The following is a 24253-nucleotide window of genomic DNA, read 5'->3' on the forward strand; positions in this document are numbered from 1 at the left end:
GCCTTGTTTCTTTTAAATTCCAACTAAAATCTTACTGTTTACTGGAAGCCAATCTCTCTTAATTCTAATGTTTTCCCTGCATTATTTCCTCTTTGCCAATTCAATTTAGTAATTCGATATAGATTTTTCTTTAAGCAATCTGGGTTAAGTAACTTGCTTAAGGTTACATGGCCAGTTATTTTTGTGTGGGTGTTAAGTATCTGAGCCCAGAACCAATCCCAGGTCTCCTGACTCTGGGGCTGGTGCTCTTACTCACTGTGCCACCTAGCTACACCTCGACATAGATTTTAAATGTACTCTCACACATACAAGCAAGTCATATACAGGATAAATAGAAAATAATTAACAGAAGGAAGGCACTGGAATTAAGAGAGATTAGGGAAGGTTTCCTGTAGAAGATGGGATTTTAGTTGAGACTTGAAGCCAGGGAGGTCAGTAGTTGGAATGTAGGAGAGCATTTCAGGCAACAGAGACAGCCAGAGAAAATAGCTGGGACTGAGAGATGTGGTGTATAGTTCATGGGACAGCCAGGTATATAGGTTGCTTGGTATTCCTTTGTTTGGTTAGAAACACTGTTGTGGGTATCACAGTACTTCCCAGGCAAGGTCAGGGAGTTAGCCCAAAGGAACTTCCGATGTCCACTGTTTCCTGGTAGCAGTACACTCAGGAAGATCCACATGATAGAATCATTCTCACTGAAAGAACTCAGAAAGAGTGGGCAGAAGGGTTTATTATACTTCTTGAGAGAAATCGGATGTGGTGCTCACTAGGAACACCCACACAGGTTGAGAAACAGGAGTGAGCTTAGTCATACCCTTCCTATCAAAGTCAGGATTGGTCCAGACTCCTCAGGGTTACATTCTTCCTTATCCCACATTCCCTCCTTATTCATGAGGTTAATTACGAAGGCATAGTAGTGAGGACACTTGTGAATCTGTCCCATCCCAACCTATTTCCCCTGAAGCCAAGACTTGCTCCACCATTGTCCTTGCAAAACATGATAGGTTTATCACAAGCTCCCAACAGTCTGGAAGCATTTACTATTTCTTAAAAACATCTGTGGGAGCAACACAAGATAAAATAACCTTCATTCTTACAGTTTGCACGTTGCCTCTCCCATTAGACAATCAGCTCCTTGAGGGCAGGGACTATTTTTTGCCTCTCTTAGTATCCACAGCAATTAGCACGGGGCCTGGCACACAGTAGGCAATTAATACATGTTTATTGATTACATGGAAAGGCAGGGAAACACAAAGTCCTGGGGTTTATTTAATAAGATGGTAACTCACAACACCTGTTGTGGTTACAGGCATACCTTTTCTGAATTTCGACTCACTCTTCTCAGCCATCTCAAAAAACTCTTTACTTCCTCCAGATGGACCCTAGATAATAGAAAGCAGAGACGCAGGAAAATATGCCAATGAAACACCTGGCCCGCCCTTTAGAGCCCTTTAGACCTTTAAACAGTCCACCCCGGTCGTTGATTGGCTGAAGTCCATAAAGATGGGAGGAACGGGTTCCCTGATTGGTCATTGGTGATAGATTGGCGGCCCCGCCCCTGAATCCACCCACCTATGTGCGCTGAGCACGTGGGCCGCCAGGGGACCAGGCCTGTAATTGGTGGCCTAAGGCGGAGACCCGACCCACTCCTCTAACTCTAGGCTTAAAGCTCAGATCTCAAGTCTCGTGAGGGGAGAGGGGGCGGGAGAGGGGGGAGGGGCGTCGCGTCGCGTCGCGTGGCATCTTGAGACTGCTGTGTTTGGCTGGGAGGGAAGTCTCCTTCCCGTCATGCCCTGGGGCGTTGTGCCCCGGAAGAAGAAGCCGGCGATCCCGGCTATCTGGTGGGGCGGCGGAATCGTAGGCGAGGGGCGTAGCCTGTGTCTTCAGGTGAGGAGTCTCGGGGCTCCTCTGGGCAAAGGCAGCACTAGGGGCTAGTGGGGGCTCAGTCCAAAGTCCCTGCCTGCTGCAGTGGAGCTGGAGGGTGTCCCAGAAGGAGTCTCAGAGAGGAAAGGAAAGTGATGCGAGGGGGACAGTGCAACCCGGCGGTGGGAGAGGGCAGGGACAGGGCCCGGGGCTTTGGAGGTGGAGGCGGAGGAGCAGGCCCTGGGGTGCCCAGGTAGCTGGGGGAAGGACCAAGCCTTGGTGGTGAGACTAGTGGAGCCAGCCCAGGGTGCCATGGGATGGTTGAAGGATCGTAGCTTTAGGCTAGAGGGTCCTCTGAATCCGGATGAATTTCCTCCCCTCTTTTTCAAATGAGGCAGCTGAGTTCCAGAGGGGCGATGTGATCTCCAGGGGGTAATACCTGCATTACCTGAGGCACCTAGTCGTGGTCCCTCTCCATTGCCCCAGCTATGGCTCTTGGCTTCTGCCCTTCCTCCGGCCGTGCCCTTTAAAAGCTCGGGGATTTCTTGACCCGCTTTTGGCGGTTCCCTTTTTGAGATTCGGAACTTGCCAGTTTGGGCAGGTGATGGAGCCAGCGCTGGTGGGGTGGGGGGAGGGCTCCCCTCGAGATCCCGGGATTGGGGTAGCTTTTGTTTTTGGCAAGGTGTGAGCAAGAGGTTTAAGGAAGGCAGGGAAAGTTGACTCTCAAATTTGGTCAGAGAATGGAACTAGAATTAGTGATTCTGTAGCAAGTGGAGGCAGGATTCGGAGTCAGGAAGATCAGAGTTCAAATCTTGCTTCTGGATTCAGTCAGGAAGATTCGAGTTAAGATTTTGCTTGAGACACTTAGTAGCTCTGTGAACCCGGTTAAGGCTACCAGTTTCTTCATCTCTCAAATGGAGATAGTAGCACCTACCTCCTAGGGTGGTTGTGAGGATCAAATGAGATAATTTTTGTAAAAAGTGCTATACAATTAAAACTGTTATTAGAAGTGTTTGCTTTTTAAAAAACTTTTTTCTCTCATCTCTAGTTAGCCTCATTAAATTGTGAGACAGGGAAGAGCACCTGTCATTCACATTCCTTATGTTGATTTGCAAATTGATTCTCAGGTGGAGCCCCTGGTTCTGAGTCACACAGAACTTGGTCTAAGAATCCTGCCTTCCTGGCTCTCAGTACCCTCTCCACTAACAACATAAACCTTTTGGATGTTGTAGATCCTATGTGGGTTTCTTTCAAGGCACCCATATTAGGGAAAAGAACTCCGATGGAGAATTTGTTTTGTTCAGTCATGTTCAGATCTTTGTAACCCCATTTGGGGTATCCTTGGCAAAAATTTTGGAGTCGTTTGCCATTTCTTATCAGGTTCATTTTACAGATGAGGAAACTGAGGCAAAACTTGCCCAGGGTCACACAACTACTAAGTGTCTGAGGCCAGATTTGAATTCAGGAAGATGATTTCCAGCCCAGTGCCCTATCCACTGTGCCACCTTGCTGCCCCTGCTGGAGGTTTAATGTTCTCTGAAATGCTGCAAGTTAGTTATAGCTGTGATAATTTAGAGTGGCCCTGACAGCATCTTTTCCCTTAGCTCAGACTTTTTATGAAGTGCTAGCTGATACCATCAGGCTTGAAAGGTTGATTAATAGTTATGATGATGCTACTTCCCCCCCCCAAAAAAAAAAACAAAACAAAACTCCTGATAGTTTAAACGGGGGAAAAAAAGAAAAAATGGGCTCTTGTCCACTTTTGTTTCCTTGCAAATTAGTTATTACCATAGATAACAGTTAAAACAAATAGCCTTTCTAAGCTTCAGTGTCACAAGATTTCGTAGCTTGAACTGTTGGTGTTGAAATAGGATAAGATTTTAAGGGGAAGAAGTGAATGAAAATTATAAATGTGGCGAAAGTGGTCTAGAAGGAAGTTGTGCAGATAGCTTTGGCTGATTTCTTTTTGTATAGTGTGGAGAGCTTTAACAAACCTAGTCCTGACTGGATAAATACAGAAATCCTTACCCCTAGACCACATGGACCAATTAGATGTCCATATTCCTTTTCTTTCATTGGAAGGCCTGGGTCTTATTTCCTCCTGAGGAGTGATGCTGATGGGCTGTTGGAGAAACTGATTGGTATTAAGTAACTAGATTTTGTATCTTTTATAAAAAAAATAAAATTATAAATACTTCCTTGGTGATCATAGGTTCTAACATGTAATTCTTAACAGACATAATGAGGCTTGGTTTTTTTGTTTGTTTTTGAGGTGGTAGGTCCTATGCCTGTGGCTAGTGTATGGTGGGAGAAATTACTGGGAAAAATTGATTGTAGAGTCAGAACTCCCCAAAATATGAGTTGCTGGCAAATGCAGCATTGGAAGATAGCCATCCATTAAAATATGGCCATAGGGACATTCTTTAGTGTCCAGATGGTTTTTTATTATCCCTGTAGATGGTGCATTAGAAGACTGTACTACCCTACATGTGTTTGTGGGGGTACTCTGGGAAAGAAGTACATCAGTAGTCCTGGTGAAATTGCCAAAAGTCTTATCAAAGAAGAAAGGATTTTCCCAAGGCTAATTTGTGCCTATGCATCTGAGGTGAGTGTGCAGGTTCTTTTAGTAAAAGTGATTTATTTGCCAGGAGATGTTGAATGATCTGCTACTGCAGAATAGGAGCTTCCTTTTTCCTTCATTCAGGCTCTCTTGGAATAGGTCAGCTGATAGAACACTGTCAAAACAAATGTTGAACTCAGAAGAGCCTGGGCTTGCCTGATGTTATAGTCCGATCTTGTTATATACCATTCAGACATATCTCTGCATGTGAAGCCTGTCTGTGGAGAAGCCTTCTGGTATATTGGAGAGAATTAGAAGAGCTGTTTGTGCTGCTAATTTCATGGTGCAAATGAGTTTCTTTTCTCTAGAAATGTTAGCCTTGTGTTGGCAAAACATAAAATAGAAGGAAACTCATTACATCCTCTCTTAATGCTAAGGCAGAACTAATAAGAAAATGTGTTTAAAATTAATTGTGAGACTGTAAAAATGAGTGGGTGTGGTGGGGGGGGCAGAGAGGGAGATCTTGGAGATAGTCTTGTTTTCCCATGAGCCAGCCTGCATCATTTGTTGGCAGTGCATATTGGCTGTAGTCTGTTTTCATTTCAAGGTAAATTGGAAAGGGAAATTAAACCTTATTGTTACAGTCTTGAGAGAGAAGGGGGTGGAGGCAGCAGCAAGCATGGATCCTGTTGGAGAGGTTCTAGGAATAATAAGATTAGTGCTGTATTTTAACAGAAGGTGACATCATGGGCCCCCTTGGACTCCAGCAGCCCTGAGCTGCTGCCTTCATGGTCCCCTTGTCAGAATGGGCAATGTTGCTACAAATGTAAACCTGCTCATTGTAGGAGGCTCAGACTTTAATGAATCTTTACCAAAGGAATGTAAAGGGTCCTGAGTTGACCTGTGTAGCTGTGGGGTGGCGGGGCAGAGAGACAAGCCGGATGGAACACAAGAGAGGGAATGATAAAACTGCTGGCTCTGATTCAGAGGAGCAGAGGAAGTAGGGAAGAGGGCAACTAGACAGTCATTTTGAGGGCTCCTGGGTGCTGCCGCTGCTGTTTATCTCTGCTGAGGTGAATCTGTCACCAGGAAAGCACAGACAGGCTGACAGACTTCCCAAGAGGGGGTCTGAGTGGGGCACTGGTGTTTTCAGGCTTTTGCTATTTTTAAATAGCCAGGAGGGGGCAGTGTTGGGCTCATTTCTAAAGCCTTGGCTTCTGTGTTTCTCACTAAACCTGCCTGGCCAGAACACAGCTGTCTGAGCTGGCCTCATGACTGCTTGAATGACAGCTCTGAAAGGTTTCCAGATGAACCTGCTTATTCTGCCTCCTAGGGACCAGCTCCATGGGACACACATGTTTTGGTTTTTGACTGATGTGCCTTGCCCTTTGGAATAGAAGAGTTGAAATAAGGTCCCTGCCCACAAAAAGTGAGATGAGTCTTATCTCAGAGAAAGTTGGGAGGGGATGTCAACATGTGTGGACCCTTACCTTGGAGATGAGTCAATGTGGGAAGGATTCCTACTTTATATAAATCATTAATGTGGAGACTGAGAGTTCAGTTTGGGCTTCTAGAACGTCTTGATAGCATTTACAAAGTTTCATTCTGGTCAAAGGGGATAGGGATAAGACAAGGTAATGATTATTTTTCTTTCTCTTCATCAGATGGTCCCCTTTGATGGGCTTTTCCTATAGGATGCTGGAGAATCAAGAACAGGAGGTAAGAATATGCTCCCCAGTTAGTTTTCAGTGGGGGAGAGGGAGCAGGGATGTGGGGGGTAAGGGTCAGGAGGGAGGTCAGAAAAATTGGATATGAAACAGTCATCCAATCCAATGCAATATTTTCCTCCTTATAGTCACAGTCTTAGGGATTCAGATGAGGCTGTAATAAACTCTCCTGTAATAGACTGGATATTGCTATGAATTAGTCCTTTCGCACCCCATCTCAGTGAGTAAGGTGCTCTTTGGTGCTGCCTGTGGGGGAGCTGGCAGTCTCTGAAGAACATGCATTTGATATATGATCCAGCTAAAGCCAAGACAAGTATTTTTCTATTTCAGGAATTGATTACTGTACGGGTCCAGGATCCCCGAGTACAGAATGAAGGTTCCTGGAATTCTTATGTGGACTACAAGATATTTCTCCATGTAAGTATTTTGGGGGTGGGAAAACCAGTCATCTGCTAATATGGAACATTACATGGCAAGGATTATTAGCCTTCCTGGCTTTGAAGTCCGGGAGTGGGGTGTAGTGCTGCCACTTGAAGGCCTAAGGACTGGGGAGATTGGTAGAAAAAGTGTGAAAGGAGAGACATTTGATAGGGGACCATCAATGCTTGCATTATGGAACACACAAGGAGCACTAATGGGACTCTACTTGAGCTGGGAAGTCCAAGGGAGAGATCTTCTACATTATAGTGGAGAGTGTCCTGGGCTTGGAGTCAGGAAGATCTGAGTTCAAAGCTTGCTTCTGGACATTTAACATTTTTTTTTTTTGCCTTTTGGAGGGCAGTTGGGGGTAAGTAACTTGCCCAAGGTTACACGGCTAGTTTTTTTGTGTGGGTGTTAAGTGTCTGAGGCTGGAACCCACCTCGGGTCCTTCCGACTCTGGGGCCAGCACTTTATTTACTGCGCCACCTAGCCACCCCCAACATTTGACATTTCTAAAATGATGTAATTGTAATACAAACCTGCTGCCCAGGGTTCCCAAGAGGCCCCACTGAGGTAATGTTTGCAAAGTGCTCTGTGAATTTTAAAGGTCTCTATCAGGGTCAGTTATCTCTTATAATTGTCTGTACTCTAGACCAACAGCAAAGCCTTTACTGCCAAGACATCTTGTGTGCGTCGACGTTATCGGGAGTTTGTTTGGCTGAGAAAGCAGCTACAGAGAAATGCTGGCTTAGTGTGAGTTTGTCATGGTTCCTTATTGGACCTTGGTCCCAAATGCTTAGAAGTGTTCCAGGGTGGGGCTCCCAAAGGACAAAAATGTTAGAATTTTCCAGGTGGGAGGAGGGGAATGATAGGAATGTCTTCTTCAAATGGGGGGGGGGGGTCTGTGTATGTGTATATGTATGTATCTGTGTGTCTACAAGAACCCTTGACCTTTAGACCATGAACCTCATAGGGCTGTCATCTGACTGAAGCAGTAATGTGGAATAAGCTTCTGTTCCAACATGCCAAGTAAAACCTGAACAATTTAATACTGAAATTGAAGCCATCAGACTCCTCTACTTATCTGAAGGGTCGCTGCTTTCCCATCTGTTGGAAATGCAGAAATTGTGAATTTGGAATGCAGATTCCCATTCCTGGGGATTTAGCTAATTAACTAACTGAGAGCCTTGGTAAGAAAGTAGGTGTTGGGTTTTTTTGTGTGAAATGTGAAAGTATTGGGACAGTTTTTCCACATCAGGGTGGTCTGCATTCTCTGCAAGTTGTTGAAAATTTGACTGACTTGTTATGAGCCAGAAGTCATGGTTCCTTCCTTGTCAGTAGGTGACCTCACTCCTTGTCACTACCACAGACCACACTTATCATACTTTGCCAGTTTTCCTATAAGAGTAGTCCCTTTTAAGGGGACAGTGGAACCCTAGCTGACAGTATAAATTGTTCATTCTTGCCTCATTCTCACTACTGGAAGAAGAGTTCAAATCACATAGCCTCTCATCAGTGGGATCAATTTAAGAAGCTCTAAGTTCATGGCTAAAGATCTAGTAGGGGTTTCCTGTTTTTCTGTGATGGGAAAGAAATGGGCAGTTTTAAAAACATAAGCAAGGCTGATTTCTGATAGGTTTCTATCAGACCGGATGCTAGGATCATGTTCTTTTCTCTTCTCCCCAGGCCTGTACCTGAACTCCCTGGAAAATCCACTTTCTTTGGCAACTCAGATGAATTTATTGAGAAGCGGAGACAAGGTCTTCAGCACTTTTTGGAGAAGTGAGTGGCCGGTTGGCCTTTTTGCTAGCCAGGGTAGTGACTAAACATTCCAGGCAAGGGGTACCCCAGGGGACAGGTAGCCTGGGGTAGGATGAGGAGGAGGCAGGTAGGTCCTGGCTAGGATGGATGTGGAGATGTCTGTGATCTCCAATTTTCCGAGACCTTGAAGGCTCAGCTCACAAGAGCCAGCAGTCCCCATGAGACTCACAGTTCAGGGCAGTGCTTTATCTCAGGATGCTCTCTAATCACTGCTGGATTTGGCCATAGAGTCCTGCAAAACGTGGTCCTCCTGTCCGACAGCCAGCTACACCTCTTCCTGCAGAGTCAGCTGTCAGTACCAGAGATTGAAGCCTGTGTCCAGGGTCGGAGCCCCATGACGGTAGCTGATGCCATTCTTCACTATGCCATGTCTAACTGTGGCTGGGTTCAAGAAGAGAGCATGGGTTCATCTCAGCTAGCAATGGGAGACCAGCGTAAGAGGTAAGGAGAGGGTAGGGCTAGTAGTAAAAAGGAGAGAATTCTGGATTTGGAGTCAGACCTGAAATGAAGTCCTAGCAGTCACATACTAACAGTGTGACCTCAGGCATAGCACTCCATTTGGGTGCCCTTATCTGCAGGATGGCGTCGAAGAAAGGAGAGTATTCCTGAGGACTCTGTAGCAATTCTGCTTGGTTATTTTCTTCCAGATGAGTCTACCCCTCACTGAATCATCATGACTTAGGATATGAAGCCTGGGGAGTGAGAACAGAGTCCACCTCCTTCTTCTGTGCTCACTCCCCACATCTTTTGCAGTTGCTGTTTTATCCGAAGACCTGGTGGTCAGGCCTCTTCATCACCTCTCCAGAATGAAGAAAAGGACCACTTGGCAGTGTGGGCTCCTGTGGTTGATACTATGGCTTCTGGCTTGGAAAGTTGCTCTCTTCCTCTTCCAGCCTCATCTACAAGCTGGGACTTTGTCCAATCTGATGAAAGGACCAGTGCCCCCCAGCCCTGGAAGAGAATGGAAGAAGACCACCCAGTTCACCCATCTTATGACATGGACTTGGAATCCGGTCAGTTGGAAACAGTCTGAGAAATGGTGAACTTTGGTCTGAGATCGGATGTGAAGGGAGCAGGCCAGAGGGGGCCAGCCCAGGTTGGGGGTAAGATGATCAGCAGTGTCTAGGGTGGTCAGCCCCCTGGGCAGCCTTTTCCTCACATGGTGATGGTGGCAGCAGCTTGTAGCCTTCCTCTCTCACTTTGTCCTCCACCTCGTACTGGGTGGACAAGAAAGCTGGCTGTGCTTTGCACAAATTGGAAAGCTTAGGGTCTGTTTTGTCTTACAACTCCTTATACCTGTCTCTTCTGGAAGCAGAGTTTCTTCTGATGATTTGTTTGTAATGAGTAGGAACACCCTCTTTGTAATATACCAGCTTTGGGGGATCTGGGTGTGGTTGGGGACCTAGAGGTAAGAAGGTGCTAGCTTTTGCTTCCTGTATTGTCCCCATGGCCACTCGGAGCCAGCTGGCATGCCCTGGCTTTAGAAGTGGACTTATGTTTAGATTGATTTTTATTTTTTTTACTGTTTTTACTCCAGCTCCTGCAGCTATTTGTTTTGGGAAGTTGACCTTCTCCCTACCTCCCTGCCCCCAGTCTGTTGGATAGTTCTCTTCCTGTCCCCTTGTTCTTCCTGCCCTTTCCTCTCTGTGGCTGGGGTGGCAACAGCCCCCTTTGCAGCCGGGGTTTGTTACAGCCCAAGGCTGTTGCTCCTTCCATGTTCAAGGGTGGGTGAAGGCCCTGCACAAAGTGGGGGCTTGATTTAAGTTGGAAGGGCAGCAAACAGCTGCTGTGTTGGGAGATGATGGGTTGGTTTGGGGGTGGCAGCCTTGGGCTGAGGCTTCCACTCCAGGCTGGATGTGGAGAAATGTGACCGTGCCCTGCTGGCTTCGTTACACCTCATATTCCCCATATCCCACAATGTTTTTCTTGCATAGCCTCTCTGTTATAATAAGACAGCCTGTTCAATTCACCAGGGCCAGGGGACTGTGCTTGTTGATGAGAGCTTTTTTTTTCCTGTAAGCAAAGGGCTCTAGGGAAGAAGAACAGGATGCCTTTAGACAATGAGGCATTCTGGCCTCCTGCTGCCTCTCCACTGAGAGCTGGGGCTGGTGAGGGTTTTGCTGCTGGCGTTCAGCATGGCTCAGCTCTTCCAATGGCTATGTGTCTGCCTATTCCCTTCTCCTTCCCCTCCTCTGGTCATCACACCTTGCCTATGTACTCTGTTACTACCAGTGGACACTGTGGGACTGTCATGGCATTTAGCTCAGAGTGGAGGTGCTCTGGCCTGAAATAAAATTCAAGTATTTAAGACTATTGTTGCAATTTGTGTCTAACAAGCTGTGGCAGAGAAGGAGGGAGTCAGGACTGGCAGTAAGTTACTTTAATAAATCATGAATTTATCAGCGTGGAAATAATGACTGAGAGCTGTGCCCAGCAAGCCCTTCCCTTTCTCCTTGGGCAGGGGAGTGCACTGCTTGGGTTAACCATTGGCAGAGAAGGGTGTCTTCCTAAAAGCTTGGCCCGCCAGCTCTTCTCTCAGGTCTCTGCATATACCTGCTTAGGTATAATTTACTTGATGCTGCTTTGCCTGTCTGGAGGTGCCAGGTGCTGAAAAAGAAATAAACTTGATCAACAGGCAGGCAGCCTTGACTGCTCCCCAAACTTAATCCTTATCTCTCCCCTTTTCTCTTGTGTTGTGGCTTTGTGGTACAAGGAGGCTGTAGTACCATGTAGGCAAGTGCCTAGAGAGGCAAATCCAAAATGTCAAAAGAAGTTCATTTAAAAGGACAACAACAACAAAAATCACATACACAACCCCTACAAAAAAACCTGACAGATGCTAAGCTAATGGCATCCGCTCTACCGATTGGTGGGGATGGCTCATGAATATTAATAAGTCCAATGCTCCAAATGGTGCAGCTGTGAACCCAGCTGTGCCTGAAGCTCTCTGATCTCGAAACTTCCAGACATGAGCCGGAGGTGGTCTGTGTCAATTCCCTGCTCAGCCAAAAAAACAGCAAGCTGGGTTGGTCGTCTTCTGTTCCCCACTTTTTTCTCCAGGAGCTGGCATTCAGCGCCTGGTCCTGCCAGCAGGGTGGGCTGATGGGACAGCAGGAGCTGAAGGAAGATAGGGAAATTATTACCCCCATCCATGGTCTTTTTAAGTGACTAATTAGAGTCAGCACACACCCATAAGCATGGCTTTAGTCTAAGGCTGGCCAAATGTCCTCCCTGCCCTGGCCTGAGGTCTCTGAGGCCCCTGACTGGGAAGGGTTGTTTTATGGTAGAATTCTAAGGGGAAGCTTTTAACTGGTAAGACAACCTTGGGGCTACCAGAAAAGGCAAACAAACAAACAAAAAAAGCATTAGCCCCTTCTTTCAAGGTCTCACTGGTTGTGTTGTACCTACATATCCATAAGTTTGGCCAAAGTGGCTACCAGTTCTTGAGAGCCTGGGGTGGACAAGTAGTGGACAATACAACTTGTGTAGGGAAAGAAAGGTCCCAGGCTTGTTTATCTCTAAGCAGACGAAAACATACTCTCCAGCTCATTTCTCCTCTTTCTGTTGTGAACTAACTGCTTGGCTTGTTATTTTTTTGTCATCTAGAAGACACCGAGCTTATTTAAAGAGCTGGTTTCCAAGGCCTATGTGAAGTAATACAGAGCAAAACCAGCAGAATTTATACATACTGACCATAACTGGTGGTGGTGGTCTTCCAAGATCTGTGATTTCATAACTGAAAGGAATTCTCAAGACTAATAAGACAGTTGAATTGCAGGTCGGCCACTCATGATAATAGCATTTCTATAATATTGTAAAGGTTTTCAAATCTATTTCTGTCGGTAAACTCATTTGATCCTCCCAACCACCCTGTAACGTGAGTGCTAGAAGAGGAGGAAACTGAAGCTGAGATGTGAAGAGCCTAGTCTGGGGTCACCAAGCTGGACTGTGTCCAAGGCAGCCCTGGGATCTGTGCCTTTCAGACTCTTAAGGCCAACCTGCCCATTAGCTCATACAGAGTGCCACTCATTCCTCTACGTATAAAGGAGAGAAAACAGATTCAAAGATGGAAGAACTTTAGTCTGGATGAGAAGGGAACACACTGCAAAGGCATTTTCTTTGCTGGGCTATTTGTATGGTTTTGCTTTGTTAAAGGGTTTGGGGTAAGATTTTTGCCCCTTGTTTGTGATTTTTTTTCCTGTTGATAGTGATTACATTTATAATAATTTTAAAAATCCAGGTTTGTAAATAGTGTGGGCTGCCACAGGATAGATACTTCAAAGTTATGTAAAATTAAATAAAAAAAAACAACCCAATATCACTGTTCAAAACAATTGTCACCTCCTCCCCAGCTCCGTGCAAGCACTGCTACCAGGTCATAGGTACCCTCTTTTTTCAATAGCTAAAGGATCTTCTTTTTCGTTAGCTTAATTTTAGGTAACCATGGCTTAATCAGGAAGAGCAGGGGGAAGGCATTTTCATTTTTTCAAGATCTATTCAGACATTAGGCTAGTCTGCCTTTGATACATGAATCTGTTTATCTCTAGCAGACAGTGATTTTACCATATATTCCCAGCAGCAGGGGTGGGTGGAATGGTGGGGGTAGGAGTGTCCAGGGGCTGGTGGTGGGGATGGAAACAGACCAACTCAGCCTGCTTTCCGGAGGCCGCAGGAGCATTCAGCGAAGGGCTGGAGTAGCATCTGTGGATTTATGTGTAAGCAGCCAGCTGAGACGAAGCTAAAGCCAAGCAGATAACTATAGCAGGGTGAGATAACCACTTCCTTCAATCAGGCAAGGGGCACTGATCCTAGGCCCGCTCCTCTCTCCTCCCCCTGCCTCCTGCCAGCCTGAGGTCAGCTCTGTGGCAGACACAGAGCCAGGCTCAAGGTAATCTTTCTCCAGCTGTGACTGCTCCCCTTTCCTTCTCCCCTTCTCACCCTCCTGCCCTGGCTTGGCCTGGCTCCATCCCCTCCACTCCAACCCCTACTAGCTCCTCATCCCTCTTTCCTCTGAGGAGGTCTGGTTCTGGTGCTAGTATGGCAATCCCCCTCGTCTGAGCTCAGCAGCGGGCACCTAGGCTCCAGTCATGGTGTCTGTCTATGGTCAAGAATCACTTCTAAGGGGAGATGTCTCCCACTGCTCAGGGTGGGAAGCTGGGGACCTCAAGCCTCCCCATGTAAGAAACATGAACAGGCTTATGTGTGAAAGAATGACAAGCTCCACGATTTTTAGGATAGTTTTTTAGATAGATTTTTAGGATAGCTCAGAGTGAATAATTTCTCTTCCCCTTCATCCAGGAGGTAGCTTATTTGCTTCTACCATCCAAGGAGAGAAACATGTAGCACTTTCCCTGCCAATGAAAGGTGTGAGTGATGTGAGGAGAGCAGCAAAGCTGGAATACCAGAGGTAAAAATCTGGGCGGTCACCCCCAGATGACGTGCTTTGGTCAGTCCCCTTCCTTTCCACTCACCTTAGAACTAAACTACTTAATACACGGCACTTTGCTCTGGAGTACTTCTGGCTGATGGCTTTGCCAGATAGTTCTTGGCTCTGGCCAATGGCAGCTAGCTGATACTACCCCTCTTCCCCTCCCCACAAAGGCTCTGTTCAAGTGAACTCTTCCCCTCACCCCCCACCTCCCCAAAGTGGCCAATTCATTTCGGGCCCATAGATCCACAAGGCATCTGACCCAGGTCTCTCCTGCAGCAGGCACAGGATGGCAAGAGCCAGAAACAGAGTTGTGTTGGATGCAATGCAACCTGCCTGCTGTAAGCTACGAGACTTAGATATATTCTACCAATTAGGACACATCTGTTCAAAATGCTAAAAGGCGGGTACTGTCTCTTTAAGAGCCATCCCACTCCTCTCCTTGAGTGATGAGGGCTGGGAGCATGAGGGAGTCAGATGCTGATTAAACACCCCTACCGCAGAGCTCTGTTAGAAAATTACTGTAATTATGATCTGGTCCCAGCAGAGGGATGAGTTCCAATCCTGCTAATAACCCTTCCAGGTGTCTCAGATCCTGGGCCTGTGGGAACCCAAGTTGTCAGAGCTCTGGCGAGTACCAGGCCCCACAACCCCTCTCCTTGCTGGCCTAATGCAGCACTTAAACTGGCCGCCTACCTCCTTGCCCAGTTTTAGGCACCAGGGCAGGTACTGTTTTTCCCTTAGCATGTCTTTTTGGACTGTCTACAGCAAGAGCTGCAAGGAGGTATCTTTAAGCCAGTGTCAAAGGCGGGGAAACTCAGAGCAGCAAGAAAGAAGGAAATCTGTCCTGAATCCCTCCCATTCTGCCCCGGTGACTGCAGCAAGGGTACCAGCACCCTCGCCCGACTTTGTACCAACCCCACTCCCTGCCAAGCTGCGCCAGAGATACGAGGCAGAGACTCTTAATCTCAGAGCTGCCTATGCTTATTTCTATTCTAACCTCAAAGCTTTTCCCTGGGGCTGGAATCAGCTTCCTGTGCATCTTTTAGAGGGGTCTGCTGAAAGGAAGGGGAGGGAGAGAAGGTGTGTGCTTGGGGAGAAGGGGAGGAGGGCCCTCAACTGAGGCTCTGCAGACAGGAGAGATGAGCTGGCTAGAAAACATATGCTTGGCATCTAAATATTTGCAAATATGACCATAACTGGTAAACATAAAACAGGACCAGTCAGGGGTGAGTTAAGGTTAAAATGATGTCACCAGGCAGGCCCATCTAGGAGGTACCTTTGCAGCAAGGGGATTGGCTGTTGTTTTTATTGTTTTAACTGAGCCACTGGGCATTCGTATCTGCGTTGTTCCCCTTAGCTAGGAATGGAAAGATACTGATGCTTTATGGTTTACGAAGCATTTCATTGGAGTCTCACCACCTTGAGAGGAAGGAACTAGAGGAATTTTATGGATGAGGAAACTGAATTTGTATCTTGCCCTTGGCCACTCAGCTGGCAAATGACAGAGGGCAGGATTCAAACTCGGGTCTTCCTGATTTTACCTTGTCCACTACCCATCTCAAGGACTTCACTTTGAGTCAGGGTAAGGGAACTGAGGGGTAGGAAAGGAGTTGCCATGGGAAGCCACTTGATGGTCTCCAGCTCTGCTAAGGGTAGGGCTAGTCCCACAGGCTGGCTTTCACCGTAGTCCAAAAGCCCTCTGTCAAAAGAGTCAAAGCTTCTGAAGGTATAGACTTGTGTAAGTATCTCCATCTCCCTCTGAGAACAGTAACCAAATCAATACTATCATTGCTTCTGTAAAAGGCCTGTCAATCAACTGTCAATCCTATGACTCTACTTATCATCACTGTAACTTCCCAGGCCCAAACACCCCCTTCCTGGCCAGTATTCCTCTCTATGTATTATCTCTGCCTAGCAGGATGTAATGGGCAGCTAGGTGGTGCAGTGGATAGAGCCCCAGGCCTGGAGTCAGAAAAGCCTGAGTTCAAATCTGGCCCTCAGACACTTACTGGTTGTGTGATCCTGGGCAAATCACTTCACCCTTCTGTCTCAGTTTTATTATCTGTAAAATGAGCTGGAGAAGGAAATGACAAACCTCTCCAGCATCTCCGCCAAGAAAACCCCAAATGGGGTCAAGGAGAGTCAGACAGAACTGAAAAGGACTTAACATTAGAATGTAAACTTCTTGAGGATGGAGACTTTTGCTTTTCTGTTTGTATCTCCAGCACTTAACAGTGCTTAGCACAGAATAAATGCATAATAAATGCTTATTCGTTCTTTTTTTTTTTTTTGAGACTAGGTTTCTTTATTTCACCCAAATTGGAAGGGCATCTGCCCCTCTCAGGCCTAATCCTACTACTGATTGGCTCAGGACCTGCTCCATTTCTGACTTGGGATTGTTCCCCCCTCCTTAGGCAACCTGGTGAACTCTCCTTCCCAAGGGCTTACCCTATTGGTGCCAGACTTAGTGTGGATGCTCTATTGGCATCCTGAGTTCATTTACTCCATCAGCATCAGCCTTCCTGGTAGGGCTTATACCAGGCATGATACCATTCATTCTACTGTCCAGATTTCCCCTCTCCCCTCTGAGGCTGGCACTCCAAATGCTCAGTACTTTCAGCACTCACTTGTAATAGCCCAATCCAGAAGTGGGAGAAATAGCTCTGGCTCTTCCAAGTGCTCTTGTGATGATGGTTTTGATGAGGAAGTCAAAACTTTGAACACTAAGCTTTTTCAGGCATTTCCCCTTGTTTGCCTTTTCGTTGGCCTTATTTTTCTGCCATTGAAGTGTCTGGGAAATGAATATACTTGGGGAAATCCTGGGGCAGGGAGAGGTGACTGAGGAGTCTAGCCCAGAGCCTTGTACCTTGTAAGCACTAAATAAATATTTGTTGACTAAATGAATGGGTGTATGGATGAACAAATGAATGGACGGGTCAGCTTAGTTCAGGGCTAGCCACTGTCAAGTGCCTTATTTGGGACCCAAGTTTTGGATGGGAAATGTTTATGGATGACTCAGTGTTCCCATGCGGGGGACAAAAAGGTGGCCAGATGCTCACAATCAGGCTGAGAGTCTCTCCAGCGGAACCAGATGTCTTCTTTGAGGACCAGCACTAGAATCCTCTTGGAAATCACTCCTGCTGCAGGAGGCAAAGAAGCATCATACAGTTGCCCAGCTCTACAAAATGATTCAATGGCGCTCTGCCAGGCACAGAGGCGAGGCTGGCTGGGATGGGGTCCCCATTATGGAGCTACACACCCACACACACACACCTGCTGAAAACTCGACACTTCCAGAAGTGTCCTCCTGCCAGGGACACCAGATTTTCCCCAGAATGGTCTGGGTAGCAAAGAAAGGTAACGAGAGTTGGCAGGTCTGTATTAAGAGCCAAACCCTATGGAGATAGGAGTTCATCAGAATTGCTAAGCTAAACCAAGTGATGGGAGTTTCAGGTAATATCTTCAGCTCCCAGGGTGGCTAGGTGGCAACAGTGAATAGAGCACCGGCCCTGGAGTCAGGGCAGGAGGACCTGAGTTCAAATCCAGACCCAGACACTCAACACTTAACTAGCCATGTGACCTTGGGCAAGTCACTTTACCCCAACTGCCCTGCATTCCACCCTCCAAAAAAAAGCAAAATAAATAAATAAAGGCTCGTTGGTTGACTGAATCCCTGCTCCAACCACTTAATCTTAAAAAAAAAAAAAGAAATCAGTTTCTGAATATAGGGGAGTTGGCATAAATCTTTGGCCATAAAAGCCTATTTGGAAGATGATTTAACAAATTAGGCTAGTACTTTGGACTTGATCCACTCAGGTGGCACAGTGGATAGAGTATTGGTCCTGGAGTCAGCAAGACTTGAGTTCAAATCTAGCCTCAGACACTTACTAGTTATGTGACCTTGGACACCATCTGCCTCAGTTTCCTCATTTGTAAAGTCACCTCCTTCCAGATCAAATGAGATATTTATAAAGCATTTAGCTTAGTGCCTGGCTCATAGTAAATGCTTATTATTATTATTACTATTATTGCTGTTTATCCTTTACTATTGATGGGGGAAGGTTTCCTTTGAGGCAAAGTACATCTGACCCTAATACTCCTAAGAACTTTGTGCTATTGCAGGAGAACAGAATAATTATAGACTTTGTATTTATTGACTAACCTGTGAACCTAAGACCATTGGTTTAAGCAGGGGTGGGGAACCTGTAGCCTTAGGCCACGTGTGGCCTTCTAGGTCCTCGGGTTTGGCCTTTTGACTGAGTCCACGTTTTACAGCACAAATCCTTTTATTAAGGGAATTTGTTCTGTGAAGTGTGGATTCAGTGAAAAGGGCCACACTTGAGGACCTAGAGGGCCACACATGGCCTCAAAAGCTGCAGGTTTCCCACCCCTGGATTAGAGTCTACAGGGCCCTTAGAGCCCATCCAGTTCAACCCTCTCATTTTACAAATGAAGAAATGGAGTCGAAGACAGGTTCAATGACTTGCTTAATGTCCCACAACCAGTAAATGTTGAGGTAGAACTGAATTTAGGTTTTCCTAGGTGGAAGCTAGGTGGTGCTGTGGATAACAGATTGCTGAACTTGGAGTCAGGAAGATTCATCTTCCTGAGTTCAAATCTGGTCCCAGACACTTGCTAGCTGTGTGACCTTGAGCAAGTCACGTAACCCTGCTTGCCTCAGTTTCCCCATCTGTAAAATGAGCTGGAGAAGGAAATGGCAAACCACTCCTGTATCTTTGACAAGAAAACCTCAATTGGGGTCATGAAGAGTCGGACAGATTAAAAACAGCTGAACAACAACAAAAGTCCAGAATTCTATCCTTTGTGCCATCTAACTGGCATATTTTACCCCCTGGTAGAATGCCTGCTCTTGGAGGGCAAGGAATGTTTTATTTTTGTCCATGTATTCCCAGCATCTAGTACAGTTCCTTGCATACAGTAGTCACTTAATATTTGCTGAACTGAACCAAATCCTCTCTCTCCCTCTAATAGCTCACACATAGGATCATAAGGCTCAGTATTCCTACTCTTCCTGTTTCCTATTTCCTTTCTCAGAAGAATCCTGTTATAATGGGCTCCTTTTTAAAGATTGGAAATCCTGAATCAAGCTACAGAGAAACCTAACTGTATCATCTCATTCAAACCCCTCATTTTGCAGACGAAGAAACAGAGAGGGAGGAAATGATTTGCTAAAGATTGTTGTTCTGTTTTGTCTGGCTTTGTGACCCTGTGGACCACACTGTCCATAGGATTTTCTTGACAAAGATAGTAGAGTAGTTTATTTCCTTCTCCAGTGGATTAAGGCAGAGGTTAAGTGATTTGCTCAGGGTCACACAGCTAGCAAGTGTCTGAGGTCACATTTGAACTTAGTTCTTCCTCACTCTAGGCTTGGTGCTCTAAACACTGAGCCACTTAGCTCCCTCTTTGTTCAAGATTACACAGGTATTCATTTAATTCAAGTCTACAAATGGATATTAAGTGCCTACTATGTACAAGGTCCCATGTTAAGTACTGTGGATATAAATGATTAAAAAATGACCTTTTATTGCAATAAAACTGAGGTGTCTAGAATTCAGAATGGATTCCCAATTGAGAAGTGTGCTGGATTTAGCATCAGAGAAGCTGGGTTTGATTCCTGGCTCTGCTACTTATTACTTGTGTGACCCTGGGGAAATCATTTAATGTCTCTAGGCCCCTGTTCTTCACCTGGAACATGAGGGCTTTGGACTGATTGGTTGGCCTCTATGGTGCCTTCTGCTTTAAAATTTATGATCTATGATCCCATGAAATAAAAAGAAGAAATGAGTACCCATGAACTGTTTATGTGAAGAAAAGTATATGAGACTGAATTTATAATGGGGACTTGGGGAAATAAAAAAAGTGTCAAGATACTTTATGCATTGAAATGCAATTAAGTGTAAAACATTACTAAGCAGGGTCCTATTGGGGTTCATTGTCAAGTTTCTAATAACACATTTAATTTTAAAAGTTTGCCTGATATCATTGTAATGGAACATTATTGTGCTACAAGAAATGATGAGCAGGCAGATTTCAGAAAAAACCTGGAAGGACTTACATGAATTGATGCAAAGTGAAGTGAGAAGAACCAGGAGAACATTGTATATAGTAACAGCAATATTATGATGATCAACTGTGAATGACTTAGCTATTCTCAGCAATACAATGATCTAAGACAACTCTACCAAAGGACTCATGATGAAAAATACTCTCTGCCTCCAGAGAAAGAACTGATGGAGTCTGAAGGCAGATTGAAGCATATTATTTTTCACTTTGTTTTTTTTTTCTGTTTTTTTCCCCCCTTTGGGTCTGTGTCTTCTTTCACAACATGACTAACATGGTAATATGTTTTGCATGATTGAAAATATATAAATTATGTGAAATTGCTTGCTGTCTCAGGGAGGGGGAAAGCAAGGGAGGGAGAGGGAAAATTTGAAATTCAAAATTTAAAAAAATGAATGGGGGCAGCCAGGTAGCATAGCGAGTAAGAGCACCGGCTCCAGAGTTGGGACGACCTGGGGATCGAATCTGGGCACAGATACTTAGCACCACACCCAGAAATAACTGACTGTGTAACCTTGAGCAAGTTACTTAACCCCGATTGCTTAAAAAAAAAAAAAATGAATGTTAAAAATTGTCTTTACATGTAACTGGAGTCAGCAAGATAACAAATAATAAATAAAATATTACTTTAAAAAATTTCTATTACATGTGATATAGAGTTCTATACACAGTGGGCAGTAAATAAATATTATTGACACGAGTACCTCGGAGTCATAAATATAATAGATTTAGAGCTGCAGGTCATCTTGGAAGTTGAGTCTGACTCTTGAATTCTACAGATGAGGTAACTGAGACCCAGAAAAGTTGGGTGACTTGTCTGGGGTCTTAGAGTTAGTGAAAGTTTGAGGAAGGATTTGAAATCAAGTTGGGGTCAGTTGCTTTTCTTTTCCGAAAGCATGCCCTGGAGGTTTGAAACCTTTCATCTTCAGAACTTCAACCTTGAGAGGACTCACTTAGTGACAGTATCCTCCTGGCAGAGCTTCACTTTACTTTTTTTTTTTTTTAAAGCAATTGGGGTTAAGTAACTTGGCCAAGGTTACACGCCCAGTTATTTTTGTGTGGGTGTTAAGTACCTGAGGCCAGAACCATCCAAGTCGGGCCGGTGCTCTTACTCATTGGGCCACCTAGCTGCCCCTTCACTTTACTCTTGATTCCCTGGCCATCTTCTTGTCCACCATGTACACACATGCTTTATTCCCCACCTTATTCCCCTGCCTTATTCTCCACCACTTCTGGAACTATGATCAAATCATCAATTCTACCATTGCTCCTGGAAGGAGGTGTGTCAATCTACTCCCCTTTGGCCTCATTCACCATCCCTGTAACTTTCTGGACCAGAGTGTCTCTCCCTGACCTCCTATACCCTAGGTGTGTTGCCTGTCTTTATTGGAAAGTAAGCTCCTTGAGGGCAGGCACTGTCTTTGCTTTTGTCTTTGTATCCCCATTGCTTAGCACAGTGCTTAAATGCCTTTCTGTGTTTAATGGACATTTTTCATTCATCCGTTCACTAGTAAAGAATAACTGAAGAAAAAGTGCAACATTTAAAAGAAAATAATTTTTTTAAAGTGGTATGACAAATTTTGAGATTTGTATTCTCTATCGTGTAGGAAATGTGTAGTGAGCAATCTCTAGTTTCTTTTGCTCCCTTTCCTTTATAAAAAAAGGGGCACTTTTTGTTTTTAATGTCACATTGATTTTTGAACATATCCCATCATCAAAAAGCTATTCCTTGTAACAAAGATTAAACAAAACAAAAAAGGAAAACATTTAGTTCAGCAAATTCAACCAGCATATTCCTATATCTGAAAGTCTACAAAACATTCCTCACCTATAGCGCCCAACTTCTGAATTAAGTGAGGCAAATATATTTTCTCAACTCTCTTTGGCACTGTGATATCTAACACAGAATCCAGCTTTATGGATTTAGGGAATTGGGATTTAGCAGGAAGATAATTTTCTTTTCCCTGTCGAGGGGGTCAAGTCAAGATTTAGATTTCTGAGAGGTAAAAAGATAGACTAGGATAAGAAAAATGTGGCATCTTAGAAGATTTCATAGTAAATTAAAGCTCATATCTAATTTTCTTAGTCTCAAATGTAACAGGAACATTGATTTAGAGCTGGAAAGGACCTTAGGGTCATTTAGTACCCCCCCCAAAAAAAGGTGGGGAAGGCAGTCATCTACTCTAATGAACAGGTCATAATACAGAAGAGAAAATGGAAGCCTCAGAGAGGTTAAGTGAGCTGTCCAAGGTAACACAGCTAATTAGGGACAAAGTCTGGCTTTGAACCTCAGTCAGTCCCCAGATTCCAAAAGCAGCACTATCCCTGCTCTGCCATGAACAACTGTAAACAGCTGCTTGAGATTAAGTGATTTGTCCATGGTCACACTGGTGGTGAGTGTTAGAAGCTAGATTTTAACCTGTCTTTCTGACTTCAGGTCTACAGCTGTTGCTATCATGGCACACTGCCTTTAATAAATCTTGAGCCTTACTAAGCTAGAAGTTTGAGGCACATTTGTCCCTTTGCATGGGTGAGCACAGAATAAGGAAAGCAAAGAGGGGTTGGAGGAGACTGAGTTTTTGCTGCTTTCATACTGTAAATCTCCAAGAGTGGGTCAAAACCCATAGGGCCCACCCGACCACTTCTTGTATATTCCTGGGACTAAATGTGTATATTAGTTTGTTAAAGGCAAAAGTATTTTTGTTGATTTTTTAAAATTTAGGAGCTTAGTTCTACCCCTTCCCTCCACCCCCACTAAAGTGGAGGAAGAGAGTAGAAAGGAGAGAAAAAAAAAAACAACAACCTTCTACCCCACCCTTCTCCTATTTCACATGCCGGAGCAATTAGTCTAGATTATGAAGCCATCCTGCATGTAATGCAGTTAGTTAAATGGTGTAATGCACCAGTTATCCAGTTAGTTGAAGGCAGTAAGGTGGTGATTTAGTTAGTGGAGTCAAATAGAGTCATGGTAATCTGATTACCCGGTTGCAATCTGGTAGCGGTTGGCCAAGCTGATGACTATCAGTCTGAGTGGGCTGGGATTCTGGGTAGAAAGACTGTGTAGGAGCTGCCTCCTTCCCCTGTGGTCCCTCTCCACCAGGCATCCAGGACAAGATCAGAGCCTTCTCTCAACAGATGTTTTCTCTCAGGGGAGGTCCGTCTGGTAGGTAGTGTCCACTCACTCAACTTCTGCAACCCTTTCCTTCATCTCATAATTCCTACCTCTATTCCTTTTCACAGGATCCTCTTTCCACTTGAATGTTCTTTTTCCTCTCTGAGACCTTTTGGGATTCCTAGCTTCCTTTCAATCTTTTTGCCATCTTCTAAACAAAACCTTTCTTGATTCCACCCCCCTCTTCCATTAATTTGCATATATCTTATATTTATTTCAATTCAATTCAATTTCACAATTATTTGATTTTGCCATGCCCTCAGCAGACTTTATGCAAGACTGGTTATTGTTGAGTTCACTCAACTCCATTTTCTATTTTCTTGGTAAAAACACTGATGTGGTTTTTCATAGAGAGATGAGGAAACTGAGGAAAACAGGGTTAAATGACTTGTCCAGGGTCACACAGTAAGTATCTGAGGTCAGATATGAACTTTGGTCTTTCAGGTCTTCCCACCTTTAGGCCTGGCACTCTATCCACTTTACCACCTAGTTGCCAACAAGATTCTGGGGACAAAAACTAAAATGAAACAATTCTGCCTCCCCGGGGTTTACATTCTACCTGTGTACTCCACTCTCTGTGCATCCTCGCCCCCCCCCCCCCAAGCATGCTCTTGAAGGACTGGGCTTGTTTAATTTTTGTTGATTTAAAAAATGTCACAGATATAGGTAATGACTGGCATCAGGACTATGGTAGCATTCCCACTTTCTCTTGATCTCATGCTTCTTTCTTTTAAGTGTAGCCTAATTTCTTTTCAAGGATAGTGACTAGACTCAGAATTTCATTGGTCTAGGGAAGTTCCAGGTGAGGAAACTCCCTGTACCAATACAAGTCAGCACCCTGTCTGCAGTCTGTCTTAGAGAGTTGTCTGTCTACTGTAATGGTGTTATACTCAAATAGAAACAGGAGGCCACAGAACCATTCATGAGGGTCCCTGTTGGCTGCATGATGACTTAGAAAACCACATACTCACATTATCTATGTCTTACTGTATTTTTATTATTTTGTTAACTATTTCCCAATTACATTTTGATCTGATTTGGGCCCTTTTGAAGTGGGCCTGCTTGACACCTCTGACCTAAAGCATTGAGAAGTTAAGGGACTTCTTCAGGGTTACACTATCAGTAGGTGTCAAAGGAGGGACTTAAACTCCTGTTTTCCTGGCTCCTAAGTCAGTTCT

At 44.9% G+C, this 24253-nt stretch overlaps 2 protein-coding genes and 1 long non-coding RNA gene across 8 annotated transcripts in view; 1 reads left to right on the forward strand and 2 right to left on the reverse strand.

Annotated features, from left to right (window-relative positions):
* The window catches only part of LOC138143131 (uncharacterized), a 28508-nt gene extending 26946 nt beyond the window's left edge, over window positions 1-1562 (reverse strand). The window contains exon 1 of one of the 2 annotated variants that reach the window (XR_011163614.1): window positions 1316-1562. This is a non-coding gene — a long non-coding RNA (uncharacterized lncRNA). The remainder of the gene's footprint in view (window positions 1-1315) is intronic. The other variant, XR_011163615.1, reaches the window with a different exon arrangement.
* A 175-nt stretch (window positions 1563-1737) lies between these two features.
* Window positions 1738-10701, forward strand: SNX11 (sorting nexin 11). 3 transcript variants are annotated; one of them, XM_069064335.1, is made up of 8 exons: window positions 1738-1887; window positions 4321-4468; window positions 6088-6142; window positions 6481-6567; window positions 7223-7323; window positions 8257-8352; window positions 8620-8832; window positions 9145-10701. In XM_069064335.1, the coding sequence occupies exons 2-8, from the start codon at window positions 4458-4460 to the stop codon at window positions 9422-9424; spliced, it is 843 nt and encodes a 280-aa protein (XP_068920436.1). In that variant the 5' UTR covers window positions 1738-1887; window positions 4321-4457; the 3' UTR covers window positions 9425-10701. The 3 variants fall into 3 exon arrangements, with proteins under 3 accessions (XP_068920436.1, XP_068920438.1, XP_068920437.1); XM_069064336.1 differs by having other exon boundaries at window positions 1749-1887; window positions 4278-4468; XM_069064337.1 differs by lacking the exon at window positions 4321-4468 and having other exon boundaries at window positions 1744-1887.
* A 157-nt stretch (window positions 10702-10858) lies between these two features.
* Window positions 10859-24253, reverse strand: part of SKAP1 (src kinase associated phosphoprotein 1) — a 391122-nt gene continuing 377727 nt past the window's right edge. For 2 of the 3 annotated variants that reach the window (XM_069064333.1, XM_069064332.1), the window contains exon 13: window positions 10859-10998. Coding sequence is in view for 1 of the 3 variants with exons in the window: in XM_069064334.1 (XP_068920435.1) it covers window positions 10960-10998 (39 nt within the window). In the remaining 2 variants the exon portion in view is untranslated. The remainder of the gene's footprint in view (window positions 10999-24253) is intronic. The other variant, XM_069064334.1, reaches the window with a different exon arrangement.

The sequence above is a fragment of the Petaurus breviceps genome, unplaced genomic scaffold, assembly GCF_028583685.1.
Source record: "Petaurus breviceps papuanus isolate PSGF00001 unplaced genomic scaffold, PetGlider_PUasm1.0 90630, whole genome shotgun sequence".
In the NCBI taxonomy this organism is placed as follows: domain Eukaryota; kingdom Metazoa; phylum Chordata; class Mammalia; order Diprotodontia; family Petauridae; genus Petaurus; species Petaurus breviceps.